Source organism: Molossus molossus, unplaced genomic scaffold (genome assembly GCF_014108415.1).
Source record: "Molossus molossus isolate mMolMol1 unplaced genomic scaffold, mMolMol1.p scaffold_m16_p_3, whole genome shotgun sequence".
Taxonomy (NCBI): Eukaryota; Metazoa; Chordata; class Mammalia; order Chiroptera; family Molossidae; genus Molossus; species Molossus molossus.
Genome location: NW_023425366.1, coordinates 42,895,434 through 42,923,321, shown reverse-complemented (window position 1 = coordinate 42,923,321; position 27,888 = coordinate 42,895,434). Strand labels below are relative to the sequence as shown.

The 27,888-nt window shown below is 36.3% G+C and overlaps 1 protein-coding gene across 1 annotated transcript in view; it reads right to left on the bottom strand.

Moving 5' to 3' along the window:
• RNF180 (ring finger protein 180) overlaps positions 1 to 27,888 on the bottom strand; it is a 120,732-nt gene that overhangs the window by 71,487 nt on the left and 21,357 nt on the right. Inside the window, exons 3-4 of the mRNA XM_036280363.1 lie at positions 26,361 to 27,305; positions 25,394 to 25,429 (exon numbers count right to left, since the gene is read on the bottom strand). Coding sequence (XP_036136256.1) covers positions 25,394 to 25,429; positions 26,361 to 27,305 — 981 coding nt within the window. The remainder of the gene's footprint in view (positions 1 to 25,393; positions 25,430 to 26,360; positions 27,306 to 27,888) is intronic.

Sequence of the window (27,888 nt, the reverse complement as noted above, 5' to 3'; positions counted from 1 at the left end):
CCTTCCTGAGGACTGAGGGGTCCTCGTCCCACACCAGGTGCCCCGTTCAGGGTTCCAGTGCCAGGAAGAGAAGTCCCCATAACTTCGCGCTGGAAAAACCAGCGGAAACTGAGGCTCAGGGAGGCTGACCTGGCTGGAGCCCCAGGCAGCTCCCTAAAAGGTCCGTGCACGGACTTATCGGACTCTCTCCCTCTAAGCTCGGAGGGGAGGCAGCTCGAGGGGCACCAGAGACATACAGGGAAGAACTGAGCTGTTTGGCACTGGAGCGAGGGCTGGAGAGGGGGCTTCCTCGGGGACAAACGTGCTGTAAGAGGCCTTTGTTCCTTTGGTGAGCCCTTCCCGGGGGCGGCAGACAGAAGCCATATCTGGGACTCCAGAAACCTGGCTCACACTGGTAGCCCCGCCCTGCTGCCTCCCTGAGGCCCCGCCCCGCCCAACTTTCAAGCCCACCCAAGCTGTTGCCACTTGCTTAACCATAGGATTGGCTGGTCTTGGATCCTGCTTCAGGTTTTTCCTAAATTCTTTCAAACGAGCAGCATTGGGTCTCAGCGAGCCCCATACCTCTCATTAAGTAATACACAGAAACAAACACAGGGAGGCAGCCAAAATGAGGATACAAAGAAACAGGTCCCAAATGAAAGAGCAGAACAAAGCCCCAATAAAAGAACTAAGCGAAAGGGAGATAAGCAACCTAACAGATGCTGAGTTCAAAATACTGCTTATAAAGATGCTCAATGAACTTAGTGAGAACCTCAGTGAACTTAGGGAGGGCCTCAAGAGCATAAAAAAGGACCAGTTAGAAATCATGGGTACACAGTTAGAATTAAAGGAGGCATTAATTGAAATAAAGAATAATTTACACAGCTTCAAAAATAGAGTATGTAAATCCAAGGAACAAACCATCGATTTGGAATATAAGGAAGCAAAAAATCCCCAATCAGAACAGCAAAAAGAAAAAAGAATCCAAAAAAATGAGGATAGTGTAAGGAGCCTCTGGGACAACTTCAAGCGTGCCAACATTTGCATCTTGGGGGTGCCAGAAGGAGAAGAGAGAGAACAAGAAATCGAAAACCTGTTTGAAACAATAATGGCAGAAAACTTTCCTAACTTGGTGAAGGAAACAGACATACAAGTCCAGGAAGCACAGAGAGTCCCAAACAAGATGAACCCCAAGAGGCCCACACCAAGACACATCATCATCAAAATGCAAAAGGTTCAAGACAAAGAGAGAATCTTAAAAGCAGCAAGAGAAAGGCAGCTAGTTACCTACAAGGGAGTTCCCATAAGACTGTCAGCTGATTTCTCAAAAGAAACTTTGCAGGCCAGAAGGGAGTGGCAAGAAATATTCAGAGTGATGAAAACCAAGAACCTACAACCAAAATTACTCTATCCTGCAAAGCTGTCATTTAGAATCGATGGACATATAAAAACTTTCCCAGACAAGAAAAAGTTAAAGGAGTTCATCACTACCAAACCGTTATTATATGAAATGATGAAGGGTCTTTTTGAAGAAAAAGATAAAATGTTTGAACAAACAAAATGGCAATGAATACATACATATCTATCAACAATGGAATCTACAAACAAAATGAACAGGAAGAACAGAAACATTCTCATAGATACAGAGAACATTTTGTTGGTTGCCAGTTGGGAAGGGGGTTGGGGGAATGGGTGAAAAAGGTGAAGGGATTAAGAAGCACAAATTCATTGCTAGACTGACAAACCTCAAAGGGAAAGGGGTTGGGGGGGTGGGAAGAAATAAACCAAAGAACTTATATGCATAACCAATGGACACAGACAATAGTGTGGGAAAAGGTGGGAGGGGGGCGGGAGTGGGGAGGAGGGGGTCAATGGGGGAAAAATGTGGAACATCTGTAATACATTTTACATCCAAAAATAAAGATTTGAAAAAACAAACAAACAAACAAACAAAAAAATTCTTACCACTGTTTGAGTTTGAGAAAAAAAGAGCCTAATTTGAATATTAAGAACGTGGAGGTCTCTTATTGAGGAGATGTCAACCTACCTGGCTAAAAACGGGGGATGTTCCCCTAAAAGACCTTTCAATATTTGAGGGGATAATGACAGGGTAGCAACTGGACAGGAAGAAGGATGTAAGTTAAGCAACACACATCTACCAATTGCTACTTCTAGGAATTTATCTTGAGGAAATGACAAGACTAAAGGTGTATGTAGAAGAAGTTATATCAGCCAACAACTGTGTGTTTGTTATCAAAGTGACTAAAGAAGGAGACTAGTTAAATAAATTATGGTATATCTACCAACTATACTAACCCATTTAATTTCATCCATAAAATGAAATACTAGGTGGCCAATAAAATGCTGATACAGATCTATAGTTAATGACATGGGAAACTGTTTACAGAACACTGTAAGAAAAAAGGTCTGGAGCATAGTATGCACAAAATTATCCTACTTAAATACAGGCAAGCATAGAAATAGTAGGTTATGAAGAATTTGGAAGTACTTTTTACCTAAAATAAATACTATTTAGCTAAATAAAAGCAAATGAATAAATTAATACATCTTCCCTGAACACAAATACATTGGTTTTAGAGTCATATCCTCCAAATTCAGACACGGAGTAAGCTACTTAACCTCTTTGTAAATTGGTTTCCTAACCTATAAAGGAGGCATAACAACAGTATAGACTTTACAAGGGCTGTGGCAAGGGGTAATATATGCTAATAGATGTCTAGTGCTTAAAACAGAACCTGGGCTATAGTAAGCATGATATATGAGCTGGCTATTTGTTTTTTTGTTTTTAATGATTAAACCGCTCTCTTGCTGATGCCTGCGTTGTTATTATAATTCTGCTTTGGCACCTGAGCCCACATATTAGCTCTAGGAACTCTGGAGATAAGTAGCAGATGTAAGAATAAATCAGAGCAACAATACCCAGAAAGCAAGGCAGAGCACTGTACACAGCTGGCTAACCAGGACTTTGAACATGCAGTAGAATGATTGTTCATAAACTGGTGGTAAGAAGATAAACTGGTTTAATCTTTTTAGGATAGAGTTTGGTACTATGTATTTAACCAAGATCTGAACAATTATATTCCTAGGAATTTAGATTAAGAAAAGTATGTATCTATGATGTTCAGAACACAAAGATTTAGATTTAAGGATGCCAGTATATAATAACCAAAATTTGGAAACAATCTAAGTTTTCAACAACAGGATATGGCTGAAAAATATTAAATATAGTCACATAGTACAATTTTTCAGAATATTTAATGTTCTAGAATGTTAAATTTTAAAAACTTGAATACAAAACTTTTATAAAGATAAAACAAATCTTAATGTTGTTGTACAGATTTTGTATATAAGATGCATAGAAGAGTTTACAGGTAGTCACTATTTTAAATGATCAAAATGTAATATTTAAAAGAAAATTCACTCAGACAGAACAACAGTGTGCTGGTGATAGAGGAAAAGGAGGGTGGGGGTCGGCAGAGGGGGATAAATGGGGACAGAAAGAGATTCCTTAGGGCAATAGGCGCACCATGCAATCTACCAATTTAATGTAATCCCTATTAAAATATCAATGGCATTTTTCTCAGAACTAGAACAAATATTCCTAAAAATTATATGGAACCACAAAAGATCGCAAATTGCCAAAGCAATTTTGAGAAAGAACAAAGTTGGAGGTATCATGCCACCTGATATCAAACTGTAATGCAAGGCCATAGTAATCAAAACAGCATGGTACTGGCATAAAAACGGACATATAGATGAAAGGAACAGAACAGAGAACCCAGAAATAATCCCATACCTATATAATCAGTTAATCTATAACAAAGGAGGCAAGAATACACAATGGAGTAAAGACAGTCTCTTCAATAAATAGTGTTGGGAAACTGGACATATACATATGAATAAATGAAACTAGACCACCTTACCATATATAAGAATAAAATCAAAATGGATAAAATACTTAAATCTAAGACCTGAAACTAAAATTCCTAGGAGAAACTTAGGCAGTAAACTCTTTGAAATCACTCTGAGTAATATTTTTTTGGATATGTTTCCTCAGGCAAGGGAAATAAAAGAAAAAATAAACTAATGGGACTACATCAAACTAAAGAGCTTTTGTACAGTAAAGGAAATCATCAACAAAATGAAAAGACAACTTACTAAATGGGAGAATATATTCACCAATGATACAGCTGAAAAGGGGTTAATAACCAAAATACATAAAGAACTCGTACAACTTAACACCAAAATAATCCAATTGAAAAATGGGCAGAGGACCTGAACAGACTTCTCTCCAAAGAGAACATACAGAAGGCCAACAGACATATGAAAAGATGCTTAACATCAGTAAAGATCAGGGGAATGCAAATTAAACCACAATGAAATATCACCTCACACCTGTCAGAAGGGCACCTATCAATAAATCAACAAACAAGTGTTGGTAAGGTTGTAGAGAAAACCACACTGTTGGTGAATTGTAAATTGGTGCAACCACTGTAAAAACAGTGTGGAGTTTCCTCCAAAAGTTTTAAATAGAACCACCACATAACTCAGTAATTCAACTTCTGGGTATTTATCCAAGAAAATCCAAAACACTAAATCAAAAAAATATATACACCCCTACATTCTTCTGTGTAGCATTGATAATAGTTTCCAAGATATGGAAGCAACCTAAGTGTCCATCGATAAACAACATATGAAGAAGACGTGATACATAGGTACAGTGGAGTATTCCTCAGCCACAAAAGAGGTTGAAATCCTGGCATACTCAACAACATGGATGGACCTAGAAGGTAATACCTTTTGCTCCATCCTGTATTTGATTGATTAGATTATCTTGGTTGTTATTATAGCTAACTTTTATTCAGTTTTTGTTGTTGTTGTTGTTGTTGTTAAATGTTTACTCTGTTCTAAGTACTTTGTACTTATCAGCTCATTAAATCCTCACAGCCCACATAAGGGAGACAGGTAGTTTTATCAGCAAAGAAACAAACACAGATATTTTAAACACATCAAGGCCTTTAAATAACAGATGCTCGGCTATCATCTAAACATTCACAATCTGGTCCCAGAGCCTATGCTTATCACCTTATTCTGACTCCTGCCAACTAGAACTAAAGGTTTTCCTTTAAAATCTGAAAAGCATAAACTGAGGCCTAAGTGCATTGATATACTTGGAGGGTAACAAGCATATGGAACCATACAAAGCTAAAAATGTAAATGTGACATTTAAGGTAAATGAATAGCTAGTTGTTTAATAAATAAATTGTTAGGAAAACTAGGATGTAATAAATAAAGGACAGACTCCTCCTCCTGGGGCCCAACCCTGAGCTTGAATGAACAGCAGCCACCTATCCAGGGAAGTTTCCGTGGTGTCTATCACCCACACTCTGTGAGCTGATCCGACCCAATGGCAGATCCTCTGAACTGAGTACTTAGAGTGGGACCTGGCACAGAGTGCTTGGGAGATGTTAACAATCATCATCACCATTACTGCCACTTAAATACACTACTAATATTTTGGTGCATACAGCACAAAACACCAAGTACATAAGGAGTGCTTTTGTTTATTCAGGAATGCTTCCATTTACTTTCAGTGATATTTTTGTGCAAATCAACTGAAAGAGATCAGTAAATGTTCCCCTTTGGGTTTAGTGAATTAGTGTGTTTCTAAAATTTTCAAAGTCACTGGCAAAGATAAAATTTAGAATCAATGTGTCCAGATGCAAAGCTTGGAGTAGCAATTTATGCTGTTCAGTGTTACTTGGATGATGGGAAGGTTAAGAAGAGACTTAAAAGAAAACAGGTATCATCTTGTCTTTCAACCTCATTTTCCAGTATTCTACACCCTTCTCAACTCCCAAAGGGCTTACTAAATTTCTTATTTTACTTTCCTTTTGACAGTAGCAGTAACTATTGAAAGCCTTTAATGCATGAGGCATGTGTCATTTAATCACTTAAAAAGTGAGTGAGGAAGTCAACCTGCACTTTTATCTGGAAGAGACACAGACCTCGAAATTGAGTAGACTTGATCTGGAATCACAGCTTTCTATATAGCAATAATAGAATGTTGGGTAAGTTTTTAATCTCTTTATAACCTATTTATTTCATATGCAAATGGGGAGTAAATGCAGAATACTATAAAATTGGAAATATCATTTATACAATAGGCATGAAATAAGCCTACACCACCACACCCTTTTTTATACTTCAAAGAAGTCTACTGATTTCTGTAATGCCATTTTAATATTCTTTTATCATTTAACCCTATTTAGCTTTACTTTCTAATATCATAATGGTATTATTGCTTCACTAAATGGGTAGACTTAACTATTTTAATAAACAACAGTATATAAAAATACTTCATGTACTTTGACAACACATGACAATTTTTTTCACAAAGCAATTTAGCAGTAAGTATCAACAGACTTAAAATTATGCATATCCTTTGATGAATCATTTTACTTCTAGAATTTATGCAAAGGAAATAATCCTGTATGCACACAATAACATTAAGTATAAGGATGTCATTTAAACATGCTCAACCAGTGCCCATCAATTAAATACATTTTAATACATATTGATAATTCATTTTAATACTATTCAGTTATTTAAAACATTGCAGGAGTGTATGTACTAACACGAAAAGATATCATGATATAATTATTGAGAGAAAATTGAGTTTTTTATATTTTCTAATTGACTTTTTGAGAGATAGTGGCAGGGAGAGAGAGAGAAATATCAATTGGTTGCCTCCGCATGCCCCCTACTAGGGATTGAGCCCTCAACCCTGGCATATGCCCTGATGGGTAATCAAACCAGCAACCTTTTGGTGCACAGGACACCACTCAGCCAACTGAACCACACCTGCCAGGGCGAAAAACAGTTTTAAGACACAATTTGGCTTCATTTTTTATTTTTTTATTTTTTTATCCTCCAAGTATATTTTTCCATTTTTTGTACAGATAGAGTGGGAGGGAGGGAGAGGAAGGGAGAGAGAGAGAGAGAAACATCGACGTGAAGGGACACATCGAGTGGCTGCCACCCACACGACCAACCAGGGCCGGGGACAAACTGCAACCGAAGTACGTGCCCTTAGTGGGAACCGAACCCGGGTCTCTCCGGACCACAGGCCAACGCTCTAACTGCTGAGCCAAACTGGCCAGGGCTTGGCTTCATTTTTTAAAAAGGAGTGACAGAAAATATAAAAATGTAAATGATAAGAAACTTATAAAGATGTTAACAGCAGTTATTACCAGTGTGATCAGAGTTTATTTTCTATTTGTCTTTTTGCTTTCTATATTTTTTTACACTAAGCCTGCATTTTTGCTGTATAAACTAAACAGTTAGCAGTTTATCAATATAAATCTAATTATAGAGAGATACATAAATGACTAGATAGATATTATATATAGATAAAAAGAGTCCAAGAGAGGAAAGATATGAGTAGATTCTTCAGGCACATGGTAGGAGATGTAAACATACTGGGCTATAAGAAAAGGAAGAAAGGGAGGAGGAAGTGTCATCAGGAGAAAGGCAGAAAATGCAAATCAATGCAGAAAGTGTGATGAGGTAATCACTATAACTGACCATCTGTTAAGCCTCATGTTGCCTATTCCTGGTTAATTCTCATACATATGTGCCTGCCTATATGTCCTTTAAACAGTTATGGCTTTAGAGTAAGTAAATGTAAAACAAAGCACACCATTCTTACAACAGGATAGGCACAATTTTCACATCTATAAAATAACATATAGTGACTATATTCCAAGAATAAATTAAGACACTGAAAAGTACCTTAAGAGATGAGATTACTCAATCAAAGGTCACCATTATTATTATTTACCATGTTTTAAGCTAATCTAAGTTAATTATCATACTGGGGCACTACCTCCAGCTTGGTTGACTGGTAAAGGTCATACACTTGTCTGTAATTGGTGACCAGAAAATCAGCAAGATAGTATAACCTTGAACTCCCTGTGGTACTCTGCTTGGAATATGTTTTCTTCACTGGTTAACCCTACATACTTCAGTACAACATCACTTCTTCAGGGTCTATGTCTGGGAACCTTAAACTCCATTGCAATATGTATTCAAGCACCCCATGCTTCCCTTACTATAATATTCTTTACACTACATAGTATTTTCTGTTTAATATCTTCACTGATAGACTGAGCTCCATTAAGGGCAGGGGACTTGCCTGTATTGCTCTCTATTGTATTCCCAGTGTTTAGCACACAACATGGCATAACACAGGTACTCAAACACTTCCTGGGTGAATGGATGAGAGCTATACACCTTGATGGCATTTTGGTTCCTTGCAGATCTGGCAAGGAGACTATGGGCTTGAATTAAGGCTCATTATAAAAACAGCTCTCCAAGATTTATTTTTCTGCTTACTACAAGAAAAGCCATTGAGAATATGATTCTCTATTTCAAATGTCCTTTTTATGAGAGGTTTAAGGGAGATGACTTCTCAGCAGTACTAAAAATACTAGTTTCCAAAGCAACTAGTTTTTACTTCATGAATTACATATCTAAGTCATTTCCCTTACTGTATTGGCTGTGTAAATTTTGTGTACTAATTTTATCCATAGCTTCACCTTATTTTAGCTCTTCTTGCTTATATTCCCTTACTTAAAAATATAATTACATATGTGTTTTTGTATTCCTCAACTCTTTCTAAAAACAAATCAGAACATATAGACATTATTAATTAATAATATCAAACTCATCCAAATTATAATAATCTGTGGCTGAGACAACTCTCTTAGTGATGTGGTGCTTGAATGGATAACCAACAATCAATTTTCAGTTCCTACTGAAATCAATTAGTATATCTCTGGATAATCAGGTTGGAAGTAAGCATTTCAGTACTGAAGTATATTTTTTAAACTGCATATTGGTTTAGTTCCTCTGCCATTTCATTTACGTTTCTATTCATTCCTACATAGATAGTCCTATTTAAAGTCTTCCCCAGATTAGTTGATATTCTACCTTTTGTTGAGTTGTATGAGAACTCTATATATTTTGGAAATTAATCCCTTATCTGATGTATCATTGGCAATTATGCTCTCCCATACAGTGGGTTCCCTTTCCATTTTGATGGTTGTTTCTTTTGCTGTCCAGAAGCTTTTTAGTTTGACGTAGTCCCATCTGTTCATTTTTTCTTTTGTTTCTGTTGCCTTAGGTCATGTATCAGTAAAAATTCTGCTGTGTATGATGTCCAAAATTTTGTGTCTAGATTTTCTTCTGGGATTTTTAAGGATTCAGGAGTCACATTTAAGTATTTTATTCATTTTGAGATTATTCTTGTGTAGGGTATAAGCTGATGATCTAGTTTCATTTTTTTGCATGTAGCTGTCCAATATTCCCAACACCATTTATTAAAGAGGCTGTCTTTACTCCACTGTATGCTCTTGCCAACTTTTCAAATATTAATTGAGCATAATGTCTTGGGTCAATTTCCAGGTTCTTTGTTCTGTTCCACTGTTCTATATGCCTGTTCTTGTGCCAGTACCCGGCTGTTTTGATTACAGTAGCCTTGTAGTATAACCTGATATCCGATATTGTGATCCTACCTACTTTGTCCTTCTTTTTCAAGATTTCTGTGACTATTCGGGGTCTTTTTTGGTTCCATATGAACTTTTGAAGTATTTGTTCTAGTTCTGAGAAATATGTCATTGGTATTTTGATGAGGATTGCATTGAATCTATAGATCACTTTGGGTAATATGGACATTTTAATGATGTTAATTCTTCCAATCCATGAACAAGGTATGTGCTTCCACTTTTTTATATCTTCCTCTATTTTTTTTTTTCAATGTCCTGTAGTTTTCTGCAAATAGGTTCTTTACTTCTTTGGTTAAGTTTATTCCTAGGTATCTTAATTTTTTTTTGCCACGATGGTAAATGGGATTGTTTTTAGTTTTTTTTTCTGTGAGTTCATCATTGGTATATAAGAATGCCATCGATTTCTTGACGTTAATTTTGTATCCTGCTACTTTGCCAAATTCATTTATTAAGTCTAGTAAATGTTTGATGGAGTCTTTGGGGTTTTTTATGTATAGTATCATGTCATCTGTGAATAATGACAGTTTCACTTCCTCCTTTCCAATTTGGATCCCTTTTATTTTTTCTTCCTGTCTGATTGCTCTGGCTAAGACTTCCAGTACTGTGTGAAAGAAGAGTGGTGAAAGTGGGCATCCCTGTCTTATTCTTGTTAAGGAAAAAGCTTTTAGTTTTTGCCCATTGAGTATGATGCTGGCTGTAGGTCTTTCATATATGTCGGGATATGATTTCTCTATTCCCACACTGCTGAGCATTTTTATCAGAAATCGGTGCTGGATATTGTCGAATGCTTTTTTAGCATCTATTGATATGATCGTGTTTTTTGTTTTTTTTCCTTATCCTCACCTGACAACATTTTTCCATTTTTTGTTCAGACAGAGTGGGAGAGAGAGAGAGAGACATCGATGTGAAAGGGACACATCGAGTAGCTACCACCCCGACCCAACCAGGGCCAGGGACAAACTGCAACCAAGGTACGTGCCTTAGTGGACACTGAACCCATGTTTCTCTGGACCGCAGGCCGATGCTCTAACCGTTGAGTGAAACTGATCATGTCATTTTTATCTTTCACTTTGTTTATGTGGTGTATCACATTTATTGATTTGTGAGTATTATACCAGCCTTGCATCCCTGGGATGAATCCCACCTGGACATGGTGAATAATTTTTTTTTATGTAATGCTGGATCCGATTTGCTAGTATTTTGTTCAGGATTTTGGCATCTATGTTCATCAGGGATATTGGCCTGTAGGTTTCTTTCTTTGTAGTGTCTTTTTCTGGTTTTGGAATTAGTATTATGCTGGCCTCATAAAATGAGTTTGGAAGTCTTCCTTCTTGAATTTTTTGAAATAGTTTGAGGAGAATGAGTATTAGTTATGTTTTGAATGTTTGGTAAAACTCCCCTGTGAAGCCATCTGGGCCTGGACTTTTGTTTGCTGGGAGAATCTTGATTATATCTTCAATTTCCTTAGCTGTTATTGGTCTGTTCATGTTTGCTCTCTCTTCCTGGTCCAGTTTTGGGAGACTGTGTTTCTAGAAATTTGTCCATTTTGCTTAGATTGTCAAATTTGTTGCCATATAAATGTTCATAGTATTTATAAATGATCCTTTGTATTTCTGTGGTGTCAGTTGTTACTTCTCTTTCATTTCTGATTTTGTGTATTTGGGTTCTCTTTCTTTGTTTCTTGGTGAGTCTAGCTATGGGTCCATCAATCTTGTTTATCTTTTCGAAAAACCAGCTCTTTGTTCATTGATCCTTTGAGTTGTATTTTTGTTCTCTATGTCATTTATTTCTGCTCTGATCTTTACTATTTCCTTCCTTCTACTTGCTCTGGGGTTTTCTTTTTTTGTCTGTGTTTGTTTTCTAGTTCTTTAAGTTGTGAGGTTTGATAGTCTATTAACAAGAAATTTTTCTTGTTTCTTGAGGTAGGCCTGTAGTGCTATGAATTTCCCTCTCAGAATTGCTTTCACTGCATCTGATAGATTTTCTGTTGTTATGTGTTCATTTTCATTGGTTTCCAGGAAGTTTTTAATTTCTTCCTTGATCTCCTCGGTAACCCATTCTTTGCTTAATAATATGCTATTTAGCCTCCTAGTGTTCAAATATCTTTGCATGTTGTTGTTGCAATTGATTTCTACTTTCATGCTACTGTGATCTGAGAAGATGCTTGATATGGTTTCAATCTTCTTGAACCTGTAGAGACTTAGTTTGTGTCCTAACATGTGGTCTATCTTTGAGAATGTGCTGTGTGCACTTAGGAAGAATGTGAATTCTGTAGTTTTGGGGTGTAATTCTCTATAGATATCTATTAAATCCACTTGGTCTAGTGTTTCATTTAGAGTCTCTGTTTCCTTGTTAATTTTTTGTCTAGAGGATCTATCCAGTGATGTCCCCTGCTATAATTGTATTGGTGTCAATTTCTCCTTTGAAGTCCTTCAGAATATTTTTAATATATTTTGGTGCTCCTATATTGGGTGCATATATGTTTACTAAGGTTATATCTTCCTGTTGGATAGATCCTTTCAATATTATGTAGTGGCCTTCTTTGTCTCTAGTTATGGCCTTCATTTTGGAATCTATTTTATCTGATATGAGTAATGTTACCCCAGCTTTCTTCTATTTTTCTTCCTTTTTCTTCTACTAATTAAAGCAGTCCTTTGAACATTTCTTGCAGTGCTGGTTTGGTGCTCATGTATTCTCCTAGCCTTTTTTTTTTTTTTTTTTGGTCTGGGAAACTCTTTATTTGACCTTCTGTTTTGAATGATAGCTTTGCTGGATAGAGTAGTCTTGGATTCAAATCCTTGTTTTTTATGACCTTGATTACTTCATGCTATTCCCTTCTGGCCTGTCGTGTTTCTGTTGAGACGTCAGCTGAGAGCCTTATGGGGATTTCTTTGTAGGTAACCTGTTGCTTATCTCTTGCTGCCTTTAGGATTTTCTCTTTGTCTTTCATTTTTGGCACTTTATTTACTATGTGTTGTGGTGTGGGCCTGTTTAGGTTCTTAGTTGGGGCTCTCTGTGCTTCTTGAACTTGAATGCCTTCTTTCTTCACCAAATTAGGAAAATTTTCTGTCATTATTTCTTCAAGTATATTCTTTAGCCCTTGTTCATTTTCTTCTTCTTTGGGGTCTTCTATGATGTGAATATTATTACTTTTCCAGTTGTCCCTCAGTTCTCTTCCTGTTTTTTAATTGTTGTTTTCCGATTGGTGATTTTTTTTTTACCCTGTCTTCTAATTCACTGATTCGGTCCTCAGCTTCCTCTACTCTGCTGTTTAGTCCTTCCAATGTGTACTTTATTTGTGCTATATCATTCTTCATTTCTTTTTGGTGGTTTTTTATTTTCAATTCGTTTATATTCAATGTTCCTATGTGTTTACTCATGGTGTTGATGTCCTTACTCATGCTGTTGAACTTCCTCAAGATCATAGCTCTGAATTCTACCTCTGATAACTTGCTTAACTGCATTTCATTTATCTCATCTTTGGTAAAGGTCTCTTGTTCTTTCATTTGGGATTTGTTTCTTTGTTTCACCATTTTGGCTACCTCAGTGGGTTTTGGAGCCTGCCAAATATTTCCTGTGGGTGTTGATGTTCCGCTTTTTCTGGCTTCCTCTACTGGGTTTGGATGAGCATAGAAGGACCCATGTTAAATACCATTGTCAAGTCTTACTTTCCTGGGTAGATTTGCAAATCCAGGAACAGTTCAGTTATCCTCTAACTTTTTTCCTGGAGGCTATTAGTTGTGGTTACTTGAAGAGCTTTGGGTTCTCAGTTGAATAAAAACTCCCTCAGGTGTTCAGGGTAAAAGGATTTTCTGAGGGTGGGGCAGATGTTTGTTGTCAATGAGCCTCAATTTGCATTTCCATGGCCCATCTGTGTGGGGTTGAATCTCCAAAGGAGGGGCTGCAGCCTCTCCCCAGAGCCCTGGGAAGGAGTAAGATGGCCATCGTCCCGTGTGGCCGCAACTCAGCAACAGCTCTGAGCACCCTCCAAATTCTGAATGTCCCCACAAAGTTACAGTCCAGTCTGCCCTCCCTCTGCTGGAGGCCAAGGTGAGTTGCTGTGGCTATTTTAGTACTCTTTCCCGGCCCTCTGGGCTGTAGAGCGGGCTTGGGATTTTAACCCCGAGGGAGCTGCTCATAGCTAAGACTGCTGCTGTCCCTGGGCTCCCAGGCCCCTCTTGCGCCTCTGCAATCCTATCTCGATCAATTCAGTGTTCTTGGTTATATGGTCCTTGCAAGCTGCTTTTCTGTTGCTTTTTTCTTTATTTTAGTTGTAATTCCAGTTTGGTCCTGGGAGATGGTCTGTGTAGCTTCCATTCACGCCATTGCCAATTTGGAATCCCTTGGATGAGGAACTTCTTATATGGAGAGTGAAGAATAGGAGAAATCAAAATAGAGGACCAGTTATAGATGTATGAAAATGCATATCATTTTCAAGGAACCGAGAAGAACCTGGACCAAAAAGAGGTGATAGGGAGATTTGAGGGAGATGATTGACTGGCTAACATCATTTCCTTCCCCTCTGCCACACCCCACTCCACTCTGTAACATAAGATTCGACACTGATTTTATCCTGACTTTAGGGAATATGCCTATTTCTAGAAAATTACACATGTCACCTGAAAGTGAAAACCAGAAGAGATGAATATCTATAGTTCCCTCAAAATAATTTATCCCAAGCATTATCCCAGGTACCTGTTTTATTCCCACTAGCAAACATAATAAATACCTCTGAAAAGCAGCTTATTAAAAGCACTGGCAGTCTTGGCTGATCCCTGCAAGAAAAAGCCTTACTATGATTTTTAAACTCTTTTTCACAAAGCACAACCCACTTTCTTTAATCTCTCAAGAGGCTAAAAATATACCAATCCATTTTCTACCCCAGTATATAAAATTCTTTGGTGGAAATACTTTTGACTGTTTTGCTACAAGAGAAATTTTGGTGCCCTCTGGTGTTGGAAAAGAAGATGATCCATGCTACTTTTACAAACTAGCACTCCATTGAGTTTCCTTAAAATCATAGAATTTTGCCCTGGTTGGTATGGCTCAGTTGGTTGGAGTGTCGTTCTGCACACTGAAAGACTGTGGGTTTCATTCCCAGTCAGGGCACATACCTAGGTTTTGGGTTCAATCCTTGGCCCCAACCAATCGATGTTTCTCCCTATAACTTTCTCCCTTCCCCTCTTCTCTAAAAATCAATGAGTGTGTGCTCAGGTGAGGATTGAAAAAAGTACAGAATTTTAGAGCTAAATAGCACGTTTCAATGCAGTACACATATGTATTTTTTACTGGAAAGTTTTGCTCATGGATTATTAAATATTCATTTTTATTTTGATGAAGTATTAGAAAAGCATTGTGGAAAAAAGAAATGGAGCCTCTTAGGTAAAAGAGTACCTGTCTATGTTATCTGTTGAAGCCTGCAGCTTCATAACCAGGAGAACAAAGGTGAGTAATCTGACTTTGTAGTAAAAATAATGAATAAAATGGGTATGGCATTATTAGGCGTAGTGTGATTTACAGTTGATTCTTCAATGTATTATAAAATATTGGAGACATATAAAGTGAAATAAAACCGAAGATGACAGCAGTGAGAACGCCACCCACCCTAAGAACTGAAACAACCAATAGAGTTGGAGCCCCCTACATAGTACCCCAAATCATATTCTCTGTCCCCTTCACAGGTAACCATTCGATTGATTTGTAAATATATGTCTCAGTTTTCTACACTTTCTCTAACACTGTTATATTGCTTCTAAAATAAAACATTAACTATAAAATATTGTTTTATAAAAGAAAGCTCAAGTGACAGCACTTACAACTGGTCATGCAGAGCCAGGGAGAGGATTCCAGCTGAACCTCCCCAGTTTGGGGATACATGGAAGCTGATACTGTGAGGTTCCCAGGTGTGAGGAGAGTGGGCAAAAATAACATCTCAGCACCAGACAAGAGTTAATCATGTGTGAATAGGACATGGAGGCACTACCTGCAAGTGACTATGATTTTTAAAATCTGTGAGAGCAGAAATGGGGCAATGAAGGAGACAACTGGTGGGCAGTGACTTTCTTGGTTAATGTGGTAAATGAAGCCAAATGTGGAGGTTTAGAATGTAAATCAGGCACAGTCTTCACAATGCACACAAAACCAAAAGAGCTGAAGGCATAGCCTACTTCTATCTGTCAAACACAGCTAGGACTAAGCCCAGTCCTATGTGATGAGCTCCAATGTTCTGTGTCACTCTGGGACTAGTTACTGATGAATGTTCTTCCCCTTCCCCAAACAAGTTGGCCTTACACAAAATTTGGAAAAGGATAGTATGCATCTTGGCTGTTCTCCTACTACCCAGTTGCCTTTCCCCGCCAGTGCCTCCACGCTCGTCTGCAGCTGCCCAAACCCTGTCGTGATCAGAGCACCCCACACTCCAGCAACCTAGTCGCCCATGAAAATCAGGCAATACAAGTGAAACACCTTGTCTTATACTCAGCACACAGTAAAGCTCAATAACTGTTAACAGCTATCATCCTTCTCACCATCACAACCTCTGCATTCCACTCCTGCCCTCCCCCTTGCTCAAACTGTCATTATCTTAATGCCAGGCTAAGAAAAGCCATCTGAATATACTTGGACACGGTTATTTATACTGTCTTTTACTACAAGTAAGGAGCTATATTAAGTTGTTGGAAAATATAAGCTCAAAATATCTTGTCTTTTCCAGTATGGTTCTTCATCTAATTCCTTTTCTGCTTTCTAGTTACAGCTGCCTTTCCTCTGTTACAGCCACCAGAATTAATTCTCTTTGCTCTGGTTGATAAATTATTTGTCAAGGATTCTATCAACTGAGTTCTAAATCACTAATTCCTTTTTGTTGATCTCTCTTCTTTCCAATAATTCTCAACCTTGACTATACATTGGAATCACCTGAAAAAAAAATTACACACACACACACACACACACACACACACACACACAAATGCCCACAGTGATGCCCAATCTAGACCAACCAAAGCATAATCTGATAGAGTTCTGGAGTTCAAGCATGCCATTTTAAAGAGCTCCTGAGAGGATTCCAACTTGCAGCCAGCAGAGTTAAGAACCACTATTAGGCTCCATCCTTAAATCGTTTACCATGCTGGAAGCATTGAATAGATCATTTATTTGTTCAATTCATCCACTCAGCAACCATTTACTGAGCTCCTACTGTGGGCCCAGCCTGGAGCTACTGAGAACTCTCCAGCAGCTACACAGCCTTCTCAGGATCAAACATAAGTTTCTGACCACTGATCATAATTTTTCATCAGCTGAACAATTCTCTCTCTTCTGTCATCAATCTTCCAGCTTCTGCACAATCTTCCTACCCTCTGTCTCCCAATCAAGCTTGTTTTTTTTGTGACTGCTCTGAAATTTTCAGTTGCATCTCAAGATCTTGGTCAAACCAATCCTCGATTAAGTAAACTGTTGGCCAGACCCACTATGATATGGCATTTCTGCAAAGGCATAAGAAAGGATTACTGAGGTTCATATGTGTCTTCCCCATTCATATATGAACCTCAGTAATCTTTGAGGGGAGGGATCATATTCTATTCATTGCTGTATCCTCAATCCTCAGCAGTTTCTGGCAAACAGTGAACTACCCAATGGGCATCAGTTAAATGAAGAAAAATGAATGAATAGTAAAGGTATATGATACTACAATGTTTTTTGAATCACCAAAGAACAATAAAAATATGAAGGGAAAAAAAATTCCTTTCTTGAGAGGCTGCAGTATAATAATGATTAAAAACATGAACACTGGGATCTAGATCTGTACATGCTAGGTTTGTGGGCCTAGGGAAGTTATTTAACCTCTCGGATCCTCAGTTTCTCCATCTGTAAAATGGTGATAATAACAGAAATTACCTCATAAAATGGTGTACAATTCAATGAAATAAAGAGCTCAGATGAGCCCTGGCTGGTGTGGCTCAATTGGTTGAGCACTGTCCTATGCACTGAAAGGTCTCTGGTTCTATTCCTGGTCATTCCCAGGTTGCAGGGTCAATTGACAGGGGATTATGCAGGAGGCAGCTGATTGATGTTACTCTCTCATATCAATGTTTCTCTCTCTCTCTCCTCTCTTTCTCGCTCTCTAAAAAAATAAATAAATAAATAAAAATAAAAACTCAGGAAAATACCCAGCATGTAGTAAAATGTGCTAGGCAGAAAATGGCTCCCCAAAGATGTCCATGTACTCATCCCTGGAACTTATGAATATGTTAGCTTACATGGCAAAGGGGACTTGGTAGCTGTGATTAAAATAAGATCCTTAAAAAGAAAAGATGATTTTGTAAGAGGCAAAAGATTTTTATGATCAGAGTATGGAAAGATGATTTTAGATCATCTAGGTAGGCCTAATGTAATCACAAGGACCCTTAAACAGGTCAAAGAGAAGATACAACAAAGGAATAAGAAGTGGAATGATTTCATTACCAAAAGGAGGCCACATGCTAAAGAATGAGATTAGACACTAGATGCTAGAAAAGGAACAGAGTCTATCCTAGAGCCTCAAAAAGAAATGCAGCCCTGGCAACACCTTGATTTTAGCCCCATAACACCCATTTCAGACTGTGACCTCCAAAACTATACAATGATAAAACTGTCTTGTTTTAAGCTACTATGTGGTAATTTTATCATAGTAGCTATAGGAAACTAATACACAAGGGATATATAAGTGTGATAAGTATAATTATTTTCCCCCTTGCTGTTTCAAAACATTTCCTGAGTTAACAGCAATAGTGATGTCATGTTGATAGTATATATCCTTGACATGGTGAGTAATATGATGAAAATGGCATTTTACCTCTGTGATCTTCTACCCCAAAATACAAGTACAGAAAAGGGTTAATACAGTAGACCTGTCAAAGGGAAACTAAGTAAAACAATTCTATTTAGAATTGCATAAAAAACAATAGAATTCCTAGGAATAAATTTAGCTTAGGAGGTAAAAGAACTGTATTTGGAAAACAATAAGAAACTAAAGAAGATACAAATAAATGGAAACATATACTGTATTCATTGATAGGTAGAATTAACATCATTAAAATGTCCATACTACCCGAAGCAATCTATGGATGAAATATAGTTCCTATCAAAATACCAATGGCATTTTTTACAGAATTAGAACAAATAATACAAAAATTTATATGGAACCACAAAAGATCCCTCATAGCCAGATCAATCTTGAGAAAGAAGAATAAAGTTAGAGATAGTACACCGCCTGATATCAAATATCAAACTACACTACAAGGCTATACTAATCTAAAGAGCAAGGTACTGGCATAAAAACAGACACATAGATCAATGTAACAAAATAGAAAGACAGAAATCAATCCACACCTATATGGTCAAATTAATATATGACAAAGGAGGCCAGAACATTCAATGGGGTAAAGACATGCTATTCAATAAATGGCGATGAGAAAATTGAACAGATACATGCAAAAAAATGAAATGACCACCTTCTTACATGATATATAAGAATGAACTCAAATGGATTAAAGACGTAAATGTAAGACTTGAAATCATTAAACTCCTAGAAAAAAAACAGGCAGTAAAATCTCTGACATTTCTCTTAGCAATATTTTGTTCTGATACATCTCCTCAGGCAACAGAAACAAAATAGAAAAAAAGAAACGAATGGGATTACATTAAACTAAAAAGTTTCTTCACGGCAAAAGAAACATCAACAAAACAGAAGGACAGCCTACTGAATGGAAGCAGATATTCATCAATAATACATTTGATAAGGGGTTAATATCCAAAATTTTTAAAGAATGCAACACAACAGCAAAATAACAAAGAATACAATTAAAAAATTGGCAAAGGATACAAATAAGTGGAAGCATATACCATGTTTATGGATAGAAAGAACTAACATCATTAAAATGTCTCTTATACCCAAAGCAATCTATAGATTCAAAGCAACTCCTATTAAAATACTAACGGTATATCTCATAGAATTAGAACAAATATTCCAAAAATGTATATGGAACCAAAAAAGACCCTGGATAACCTCAGCAATCTTGAGAAAGAAGAAAAAGTTGGAGGAATCACAATAATGGGTGCTATGGGTATCAAACTATGCTATAAGGCCATAGTTACAAAACAGCATGGTACTGGTATAAAAACAGGCATACAGATCAATGGAATAGAATAGAGAATCCAGAAATAACCCCACACCTTTACAGTCAATTAATATTTGACAAAGGAGGAAAGAACATACAATGGAGTAAAGACAAGTCTATTCAATAAATGGTGTTGGGAAAATTAGATATGTGCAAAAAAATAAAGCTAAACCACCTTCTTACACTATACACAAAAATAAACTCAAAATGGATTAAAGACTTAAGTGTCAGTCATGAAACCATAAAAATCCTAGAAGAAAACAAAGGCAGTAAAATTTAAGACATTTTTATAGCAATATTTTTTCTGATATATCTCCTCGGGCAAGGGTAACAAAATAAAACAAAATAAAAAACAAATGGGACTATATCAAACTAAAAAGTCTTGCACAGCAAAGGAAACCATCAACAAGATGAAGTCAACCCAATGAATTGAAAAACATATTCACCAATGATACTCTGATAAGGGGTTAATGTCCAAAATTTATAAAGAACTTACACAACCTAACACCAATGAAACAAAAAATTCAATTAAAAAAATGGGCAAAGGATCTGAATAGACATTTCTCCAAAGAGGACATATAGATGGCCAATAGACATGTGAAAAGATGCTCAAAGTCACTAATCATCAGAGAAATGCAAATTAAAACCACAATGAGATATCACCTCACACCTGTCAGGATGGCTATCATCAATAAATGAACAAACAAGTATTGGCCAGAATGTGGGAAAAAGGGAACCCTCTCTTGTGCACTGTTGGTAGGAATGCAGATTGGTGCAGCCACTAAGGAAAATAGCATGAAAGTTCCTCAAAAAATTATAAATGGAATTGCTTTATGACATAGCATTTCCACTTCTGGATATATATCTGAAGAAACCCAAACACAAATTCAAAAGAATACACCCACCCCTATGCTCACTGAAGCATAACTTACAATAGTCAAAATATGAAAGCAACCCAAGTGCCCACTAATAGATAAGAGGATAAAAAATTTTGGTACATATATACAGTGGAATATTACCTGGCCATTGAAAAGAATGGAATCTTTCCATTTGTAACAACATAAATGGACCTAGAAGGTATTATGCTAAATGAATTAAGTCGAAAAAGGGGAAGACAAAACCAGATGTGAATGTATGGTGAATAATGTTCAATATGTGGATTACTATTATAATTCAGAAGTACAAAGTCATCTTTTAAAGAGATGACCAATTACATATTTGGAATGAGATTTATGTGTGACTTGAAGATGATGAATCTACTGATAAAAGATTAAATGGATTCTATTAAAATATGTGAAAAACTCAAAGTGATCCTTATGTGTAAATCCATGAAAATGAAATTTAGTGCCTTCATAGAAAATATACAGAGAAGCAAATTTGAAGTATCTAGCTATTGAGAAAAACCTAAATACTTTATTTTTGCATTAACAAAATTAAGAGACTGACAAACTTAAACTTAATAATTAAGCACAAAGAAGAGTGAGAAATAAACAATGATCTGTCTCAATATATGGCTGAAGGTCACAATGTTCATTAAATCTATTGTCTTCTTTCCTAAAAAAGCATTTCTGTGTTTAGTAAAATTCCATGTCTTCTAATTAAATTGTCATATCTGCATTACTGAGTCTTTTTTATTTTAATAAACCAATAATTTTATGCTTAAGGAAGAGAATGAATGGGGAATAATTGTTCAATATGTGAATTAGTATTATTATTCAGAAGTACAAAGTCCTCTTTTAAAGAGATAACCAAATATATATTTGGAATGAGATTTGTGTGTGACTTGAAGATGATGAATCTAGTGATAAAAAATTAAATGGATTCTATTATAATCTGTGAAAAATTAAAATTATCCTTATATGCAAATCCACGAAAATGAAGTTTAGTGCCTTTGTGGAAAATATGCATCTTTTCTAGACAAATCTGAATAAGCAGATCTTTGAGATAATTTACTGGCCTCTATTCCACCCAGTGCCTAAATCACTCCCTTGAAATAACACGAGTAGTCCTACCTCAATTAGTTTACTGAGAACAATGTAATAAAATCATTGTAGATGGTTTAGTGATTTACTACAACCCATGATATTTGGTCAATTATTTTTCAGTCTCATGCACAACACTCCACAAAACTTAGGGTAAACTCTCTTTTTACAATAGCTTCCTGTGGCTTTAAAGAGACATTTTCTTTTATTCATATTAAATAGGCTCGATGTTAAGAAATGCAAACACACTAGTCTGAAATGCTGTTTAAGCAGAATTATTTTAAAAATATTATGAACTATACTAGTGGCAAGTTTACTTTCAATTCAGAAGAGAAAATATTTTGTCCAAGATAAAATTGTATATTAATTTCCTCAAAATGCTGATATTTCAGCGTTTTCATGATTATACTAATTAACTAGACAAACTGTATAGGCCAAAGAAAGTCTCAAAGAAAACTAGAACACAGTTTAAACTAAGTAAAAATAAAAATACAACTTGGAGTCCAAGTATGTAGCTAATGCAGTCATATTAAATACTTAGATGACAAAAAAAGAGATTTCCAATTAATAATGCAAGTTTGTACTGTAAAAATTTTGTTTAATGTTCTTACTGATTTTTAGAGAGAGAGGAAGGGAGAAAGAGATAGAAACATCAATGTGAGAGTGAAACATCGATTGGCTGCCTCTTGCATGCCCCCTACTGGAGATTGAGCCTGCAACGTGGGCATGTGCCCTGACCTGGATTTGAGATGGGACTTCTCTGTCCATGGAAAGATGCTCAATCCACTGAGCCACACCAGCTGGGCTACCATAACAATTTTTATGAGGAAGAAAAATAAAGTCAAACAAGCATAAAAAGTAATAAAGATCAGAGCAGAAACCAATAACTTTGACAATAGAAAACAGTAGAAAAAATAATTGAAATTCAGAGGTTATAATTGAAATTTCTATGGAAAGGTAAGTAAAATTGATAAACCTCTAGCAAAGTAATAAATAAATAAATAAATAAATAAATAAATAGATAGATAGATAAATAAATAGATAAATAAATAGATAAATAAATAGATAAATAAATAAGAGAATATATATATACACACACTATATATGTGTGTGTATATATATACACTAACTGCCATTATCGGGATTGAAAAGGGGATATCATTATAGATCAAACAGACATTAACAGCATAATAAATAGCATAACAACACTACACACATAATTTCAAAAACTTAGATAATTCATTGAAAACAATGAAATACCAAAACTTACCCAATATGAAATACATTACCTGAATTGTCCTATAACTATTAAATAAATTGAATCCACAGGTAAAAATCTTTGAAAAAATATTCAAGTCCAGATAGTTTCATTACCAAATATTTTTTTAAATAACATCAATTCTCCAATACAGGGTGTCCTCCAAAAAATGTACAGAAGGTGTCTATAGATTTTACTACATTTTGAAAATAAAATGTATTTTAATAAACGCTGGCTTTATAATTATTCAAATTTGTGCATATATTTTTTTAAAAAATATCCTATATTTTTCAGAAAATGGAAGAGAAAAGAACACTTCCTAACTCATTTCATAAGGCAAGCACTACCCTGATATCAAAACTAAAGATAGTATAAAAATACAAAAAAACTTCAGACCAATATTCTTTACATACGGGGGTAGGGTGGGGTGGGGGGTGGGGTGGGGGAAGAAATCCTCTAAAATTGGAAAATAGTATCCAGCAATATACAGAAAGAAAAATACAACATAATAAAGTGGTATCTACTGTGGGAATGAAAGACTGGCTCAATATTTGATACACAATATTAACATTGAAACACATGATCATATCAATTGATACAGAGAAAGCATCTGACAAAATCAACATCCATTCATTATAAAACTTTCAGCAATCTAGGACCAGAAGGAGACTTCCTTAACCTGATAAAGGGCATCTACAAAAAACTTGCAACTAACAAACATAATGGTGAAAGGCTGAATGTTTTCCTCCTAACAGCAGGAAAAAGACAAAGATGCCTGCTCTCACCACCTCTACTCAACATTGTACTGGATATTCTACCTAATTCAATAACAAACAAGAAAAAAAATCCATATTGGAAAGCAAGAAGTAAGGCTGTCTTCATTTGCAGACAACATCTCATATAAGTAGAAAATCCAATATACTCTACCAAAAAACTACTATTCCTAACAGATGAGATTAGAAAGTTTGTAGAATATAGGATCAATGTAAACAATCCATTGTATTTCTAAATATTATCAATGAACAATTGGAAATTAAAATGTAATAAAACAATACCATTAACCAACATTATAAAAATATGAGTACTTAACAATAAAAGATGTTAAAGGTCTATACTCCTAACATCACAAGATACAAAGTCAAAATAAAAATCAACTGTGCTTCTATACATTAGCAATATACAATGGTAAACAAAACTTTTAAAAAAGTAACAATAACATCAAAAAGTAAATACTTAGTTATAAATCTAACAGAACATGCACAGGCTCCCAATGCCGAAAACTGCAAAATATTGATAAATGAAATAAAAGAAGACCTAAATAAAAAGTGAGACATATCATGTTTATGAATTAGAAAATTCAACACAGTTAAGCTTTCGGTTCTCCCCAAGTTGCTCTATATAGAATTAACATAATTTCAATCAAAATCCCAACAGGATTTTTAAATTTATTTTTTGGTAAATATAAACAGGCTAATTCTAAATTTGCTATGGAAATGCAAATGAACTAGAATAACTCAAACAATTTAAAAAAGAACAATAAAGTTGGAGGAATCACAGTACCCTATTTTATGACTTACTACAAAGCTACAACCAAGAAAAAGGGCTACACTGGCAAAGAGAGATAAAAAATGAACTGAATAGAATAGAGAGTCCAGAAATAGAGCCACACATATACAGTCGATTGATTTTTGACAAAGCTGCAAAAGCATTTCAATGGAGAAAGAATAGTGATTTCAACAAATGGTGCCAGCTAGAACAATCTAGAATCTCAATGAAAAACAATGGACCCAGCTTGATCTAAACCTCACATCTTATTTAAAAATTAACTCAAAATGAGTCATAATTCTCCATGTAAAACTATAAAACTTTCAGAAAAAAACACAGGAGAAAATCTTCATAACCTAGGATTAGGCAGAATTCTTAGATATGACACAAAAAGTATGATCCATAAAACAATTGAGAAATTGGCCTTCATCAAAATTAAACCTGTTTGCTCTATAGAAAAAGAAAATTGTTGAAATAATAAAAAGACAAGCTACAGATTGGATGAATAAAAATTTACAACTCACATATCTATTACAGAACTTTCATCTATAATATATAAAGCACATTTACAACTCACCGCAAAGAACATAACCCAATTAAAAAATTACCAAAACATCTGGACACATAACTAAAGAATATATGCAAAAGAAAAAATAAGCACATAAAAATGTTCAACATCATTAGGTACATGCAAAGTAAAATCACAATGTGATACCACCATAGTATCTATTGAATGACAAAAAAAAAAAAATTTTGAGACTACCAGGTGTTTGCAAGGATTCACAGCAAATCGATCTCCCATACACTGCTGTTCAGAATGCAAAATGGAATAGCTATTCTGGAAAACAATTTGACAGTTTCTAATAAAGTTAAATATACACTTACCATATGATTCAGCAATCCCACTCCTGGGTATTTACCCTAGAGAAATGAAAACAGGTTTACACAAAAACCTATACATGAATGTTTATAACAGTGCTTTTCATAATTGCCAAAACCTGGAACAACCCACCTATTCTTCAACAGCCAAATGGATAAACTCATTAATTCATACAATGGAATACTATTGAGCAATTAAAAAGAACTATAGATATATGCAACAACTTGGATGAATCTCATAGCAGTTGTGCTGAGTAAAAGTAGTCAGTCTCAAAATGTTATATACTATAAGATTCCAATTTTATGGCATTATATTATTATTTATAACATTATCAAAAAGACAAAACTAAATAGTGGAGAATACAACAGTGGTTTTCAGAGATTAGGAATGGGACAAGGGTGTGAATATAAAGATATAATCAAGGCACAAGGGAGATTTTGGGGGTGAAGAACTGTTATCTCCATGGTGGTGGTTGTTATATGAATCTATACATGTGTTTAAATCATAGATGTGCATTCCAAGAACAAAGCAATTTTATTGCATGATAATTAAAAAAATATCCACTTAAGCCAAATGTGATGAAAAGGAATGAATGTCACTAGATTAGATTTACTTAGAGAAACTTTTTTGCTTCAACGTAAACAGAAAAAAATCCTAACTCAAATAAATTTAAAATGTATATGACAATCTAGTCTCAATATCATGGAGATTACTATTCCTCTAAAATATTAATAGTATTGGGAAAAACTTCACAAAAGAATATTTTCTAAACATGTGTGAGCATAGAGACAGAGTGAAACATGTCAACTGCGGTGGCACTACATAATTATTAAGTTCACCTAGAGAGAAATGTCATTTCAAAATTTATCAAAATCAAGTTTTCATAGAATACAGGTATTTAAAATTAGCTCCTCTGCCCAACGCTCAACGTTTATAATACAGAACTTTTAGTAAACTCCTTTAAAAAATTACCTGCTTCTGCAACCATCTTTCGTGCCTTTGTTGTTTTCTTCTCAGATTCTTCAACTTGCTCCTTTCTCTCTTGCTGAGCCTCTGATTAACGGCACCCAATGAACAGCCGCCGGAGCGCAGGAGGCCCAGGGGAGAGGGCCGGCCTTCCCGGCCCGGGGCCTCGGGCGCACTGCGGCCAGCTGGCGGCAGGTCCACCAGCAACGCCAGGCTGTCGGAATTAGCGTGGTCAGAGTACACTGCGGAAGCTTCTAGACCACACCGGAGTCCTCCTCCTCTCTGTGCCTGGTTCTCACGGGGACCCACTGAAAATCTTTGCAGCCGCATGTCAGCATCAAAACTTGATGACATCTGAAAGGAACACCTATTTGTATCAGCTTCTAGAGGCAAATTCGCAAGGCCGCGAGGCTGTGTCTCACTTGGTCTGGGGCAGGCCGTGGTCTCACTGTGTATTTCGTATGGTGTGGGCACCAAAGTCAGCTCCTCACGGGTGTTCAGATCCCAGCTGTGGGATTTCCTGTGGGAAGCCCTTCTGCGGGACCTGCCCGGCACAGGCTGGGGAACAAAAAGCTGGTATTTCGAATCGCCTGCTTTGCAGAGCAGTTTTTCCTTCTGAGACCGGACCTCCAGGCAGAGTGCCTCTGTCAGTCTTCCGGGACCGTTATCGTTTTGAGCCATGTTTAAAAGCCTGTGATTTCTGGTTTTGAAGGCGCCACCTGTCAGCAGAGTTTCCGCATCACAACCTGACTGCACTCTGGCATGTGACACGGATCTCAGCGACGGTCTCGTCAGTCGGCCTGCCTGTGCTGGCTGATAATCGGCCCGGCTCTTGGAGAGATGTACAGCTGTACGCTGGCCACAGGAACATTTTGGAGCGCTGACAAAATTAAAGCCCCCTAAACGGGCCCCACAAAAGGGGCAGTTCAATTTTCCAACTGTCCACTGGGCCTACAGGTAATAAAGGAAAATAAAGACAATGTGTTCATTGTAAATTAATCAAAAAGAATGTGAATTGTGTGTGTGTGTTTTTTTAAGCAAACCACATGAAAGGTTTCTATGCCACAGAAAAGGCTGGCTTTCTGTTTTCTGATTAGCAGACAGAACAGTGCATGGAAACAAGCTTTCTAATAAATAGAGATAAGCAGCTCCAAAGTTTGAGAATCATAACATATTGCACATCAGGCCCATCTAGACAATACTTCTAAGACTTCTAAATGAATCTCTTAAACAATAGGTTGAATATGGATACAGTGTGAACTAATGAAAAGAAAAATACACTATGGAACCAGGAAGCACATCCGTCTACAGAGCTTAATTTGCAAGTAAAATTTCACAGAAAAGTGTCTGTTTTGATACACTTCTTGCATACCAAGCACTGTGGGAGGGAACTTGACCCAACCATCAGAATAAAGCTCTTCCTGCCTTTTTACATACAACCAAAAGATACTGGCTGCACACATCAGATGGAGCATTTTTATACTCAGACTCAAAATTAGTGATGTGCTGGCTTAAAATGATCTTTTCAACAGAG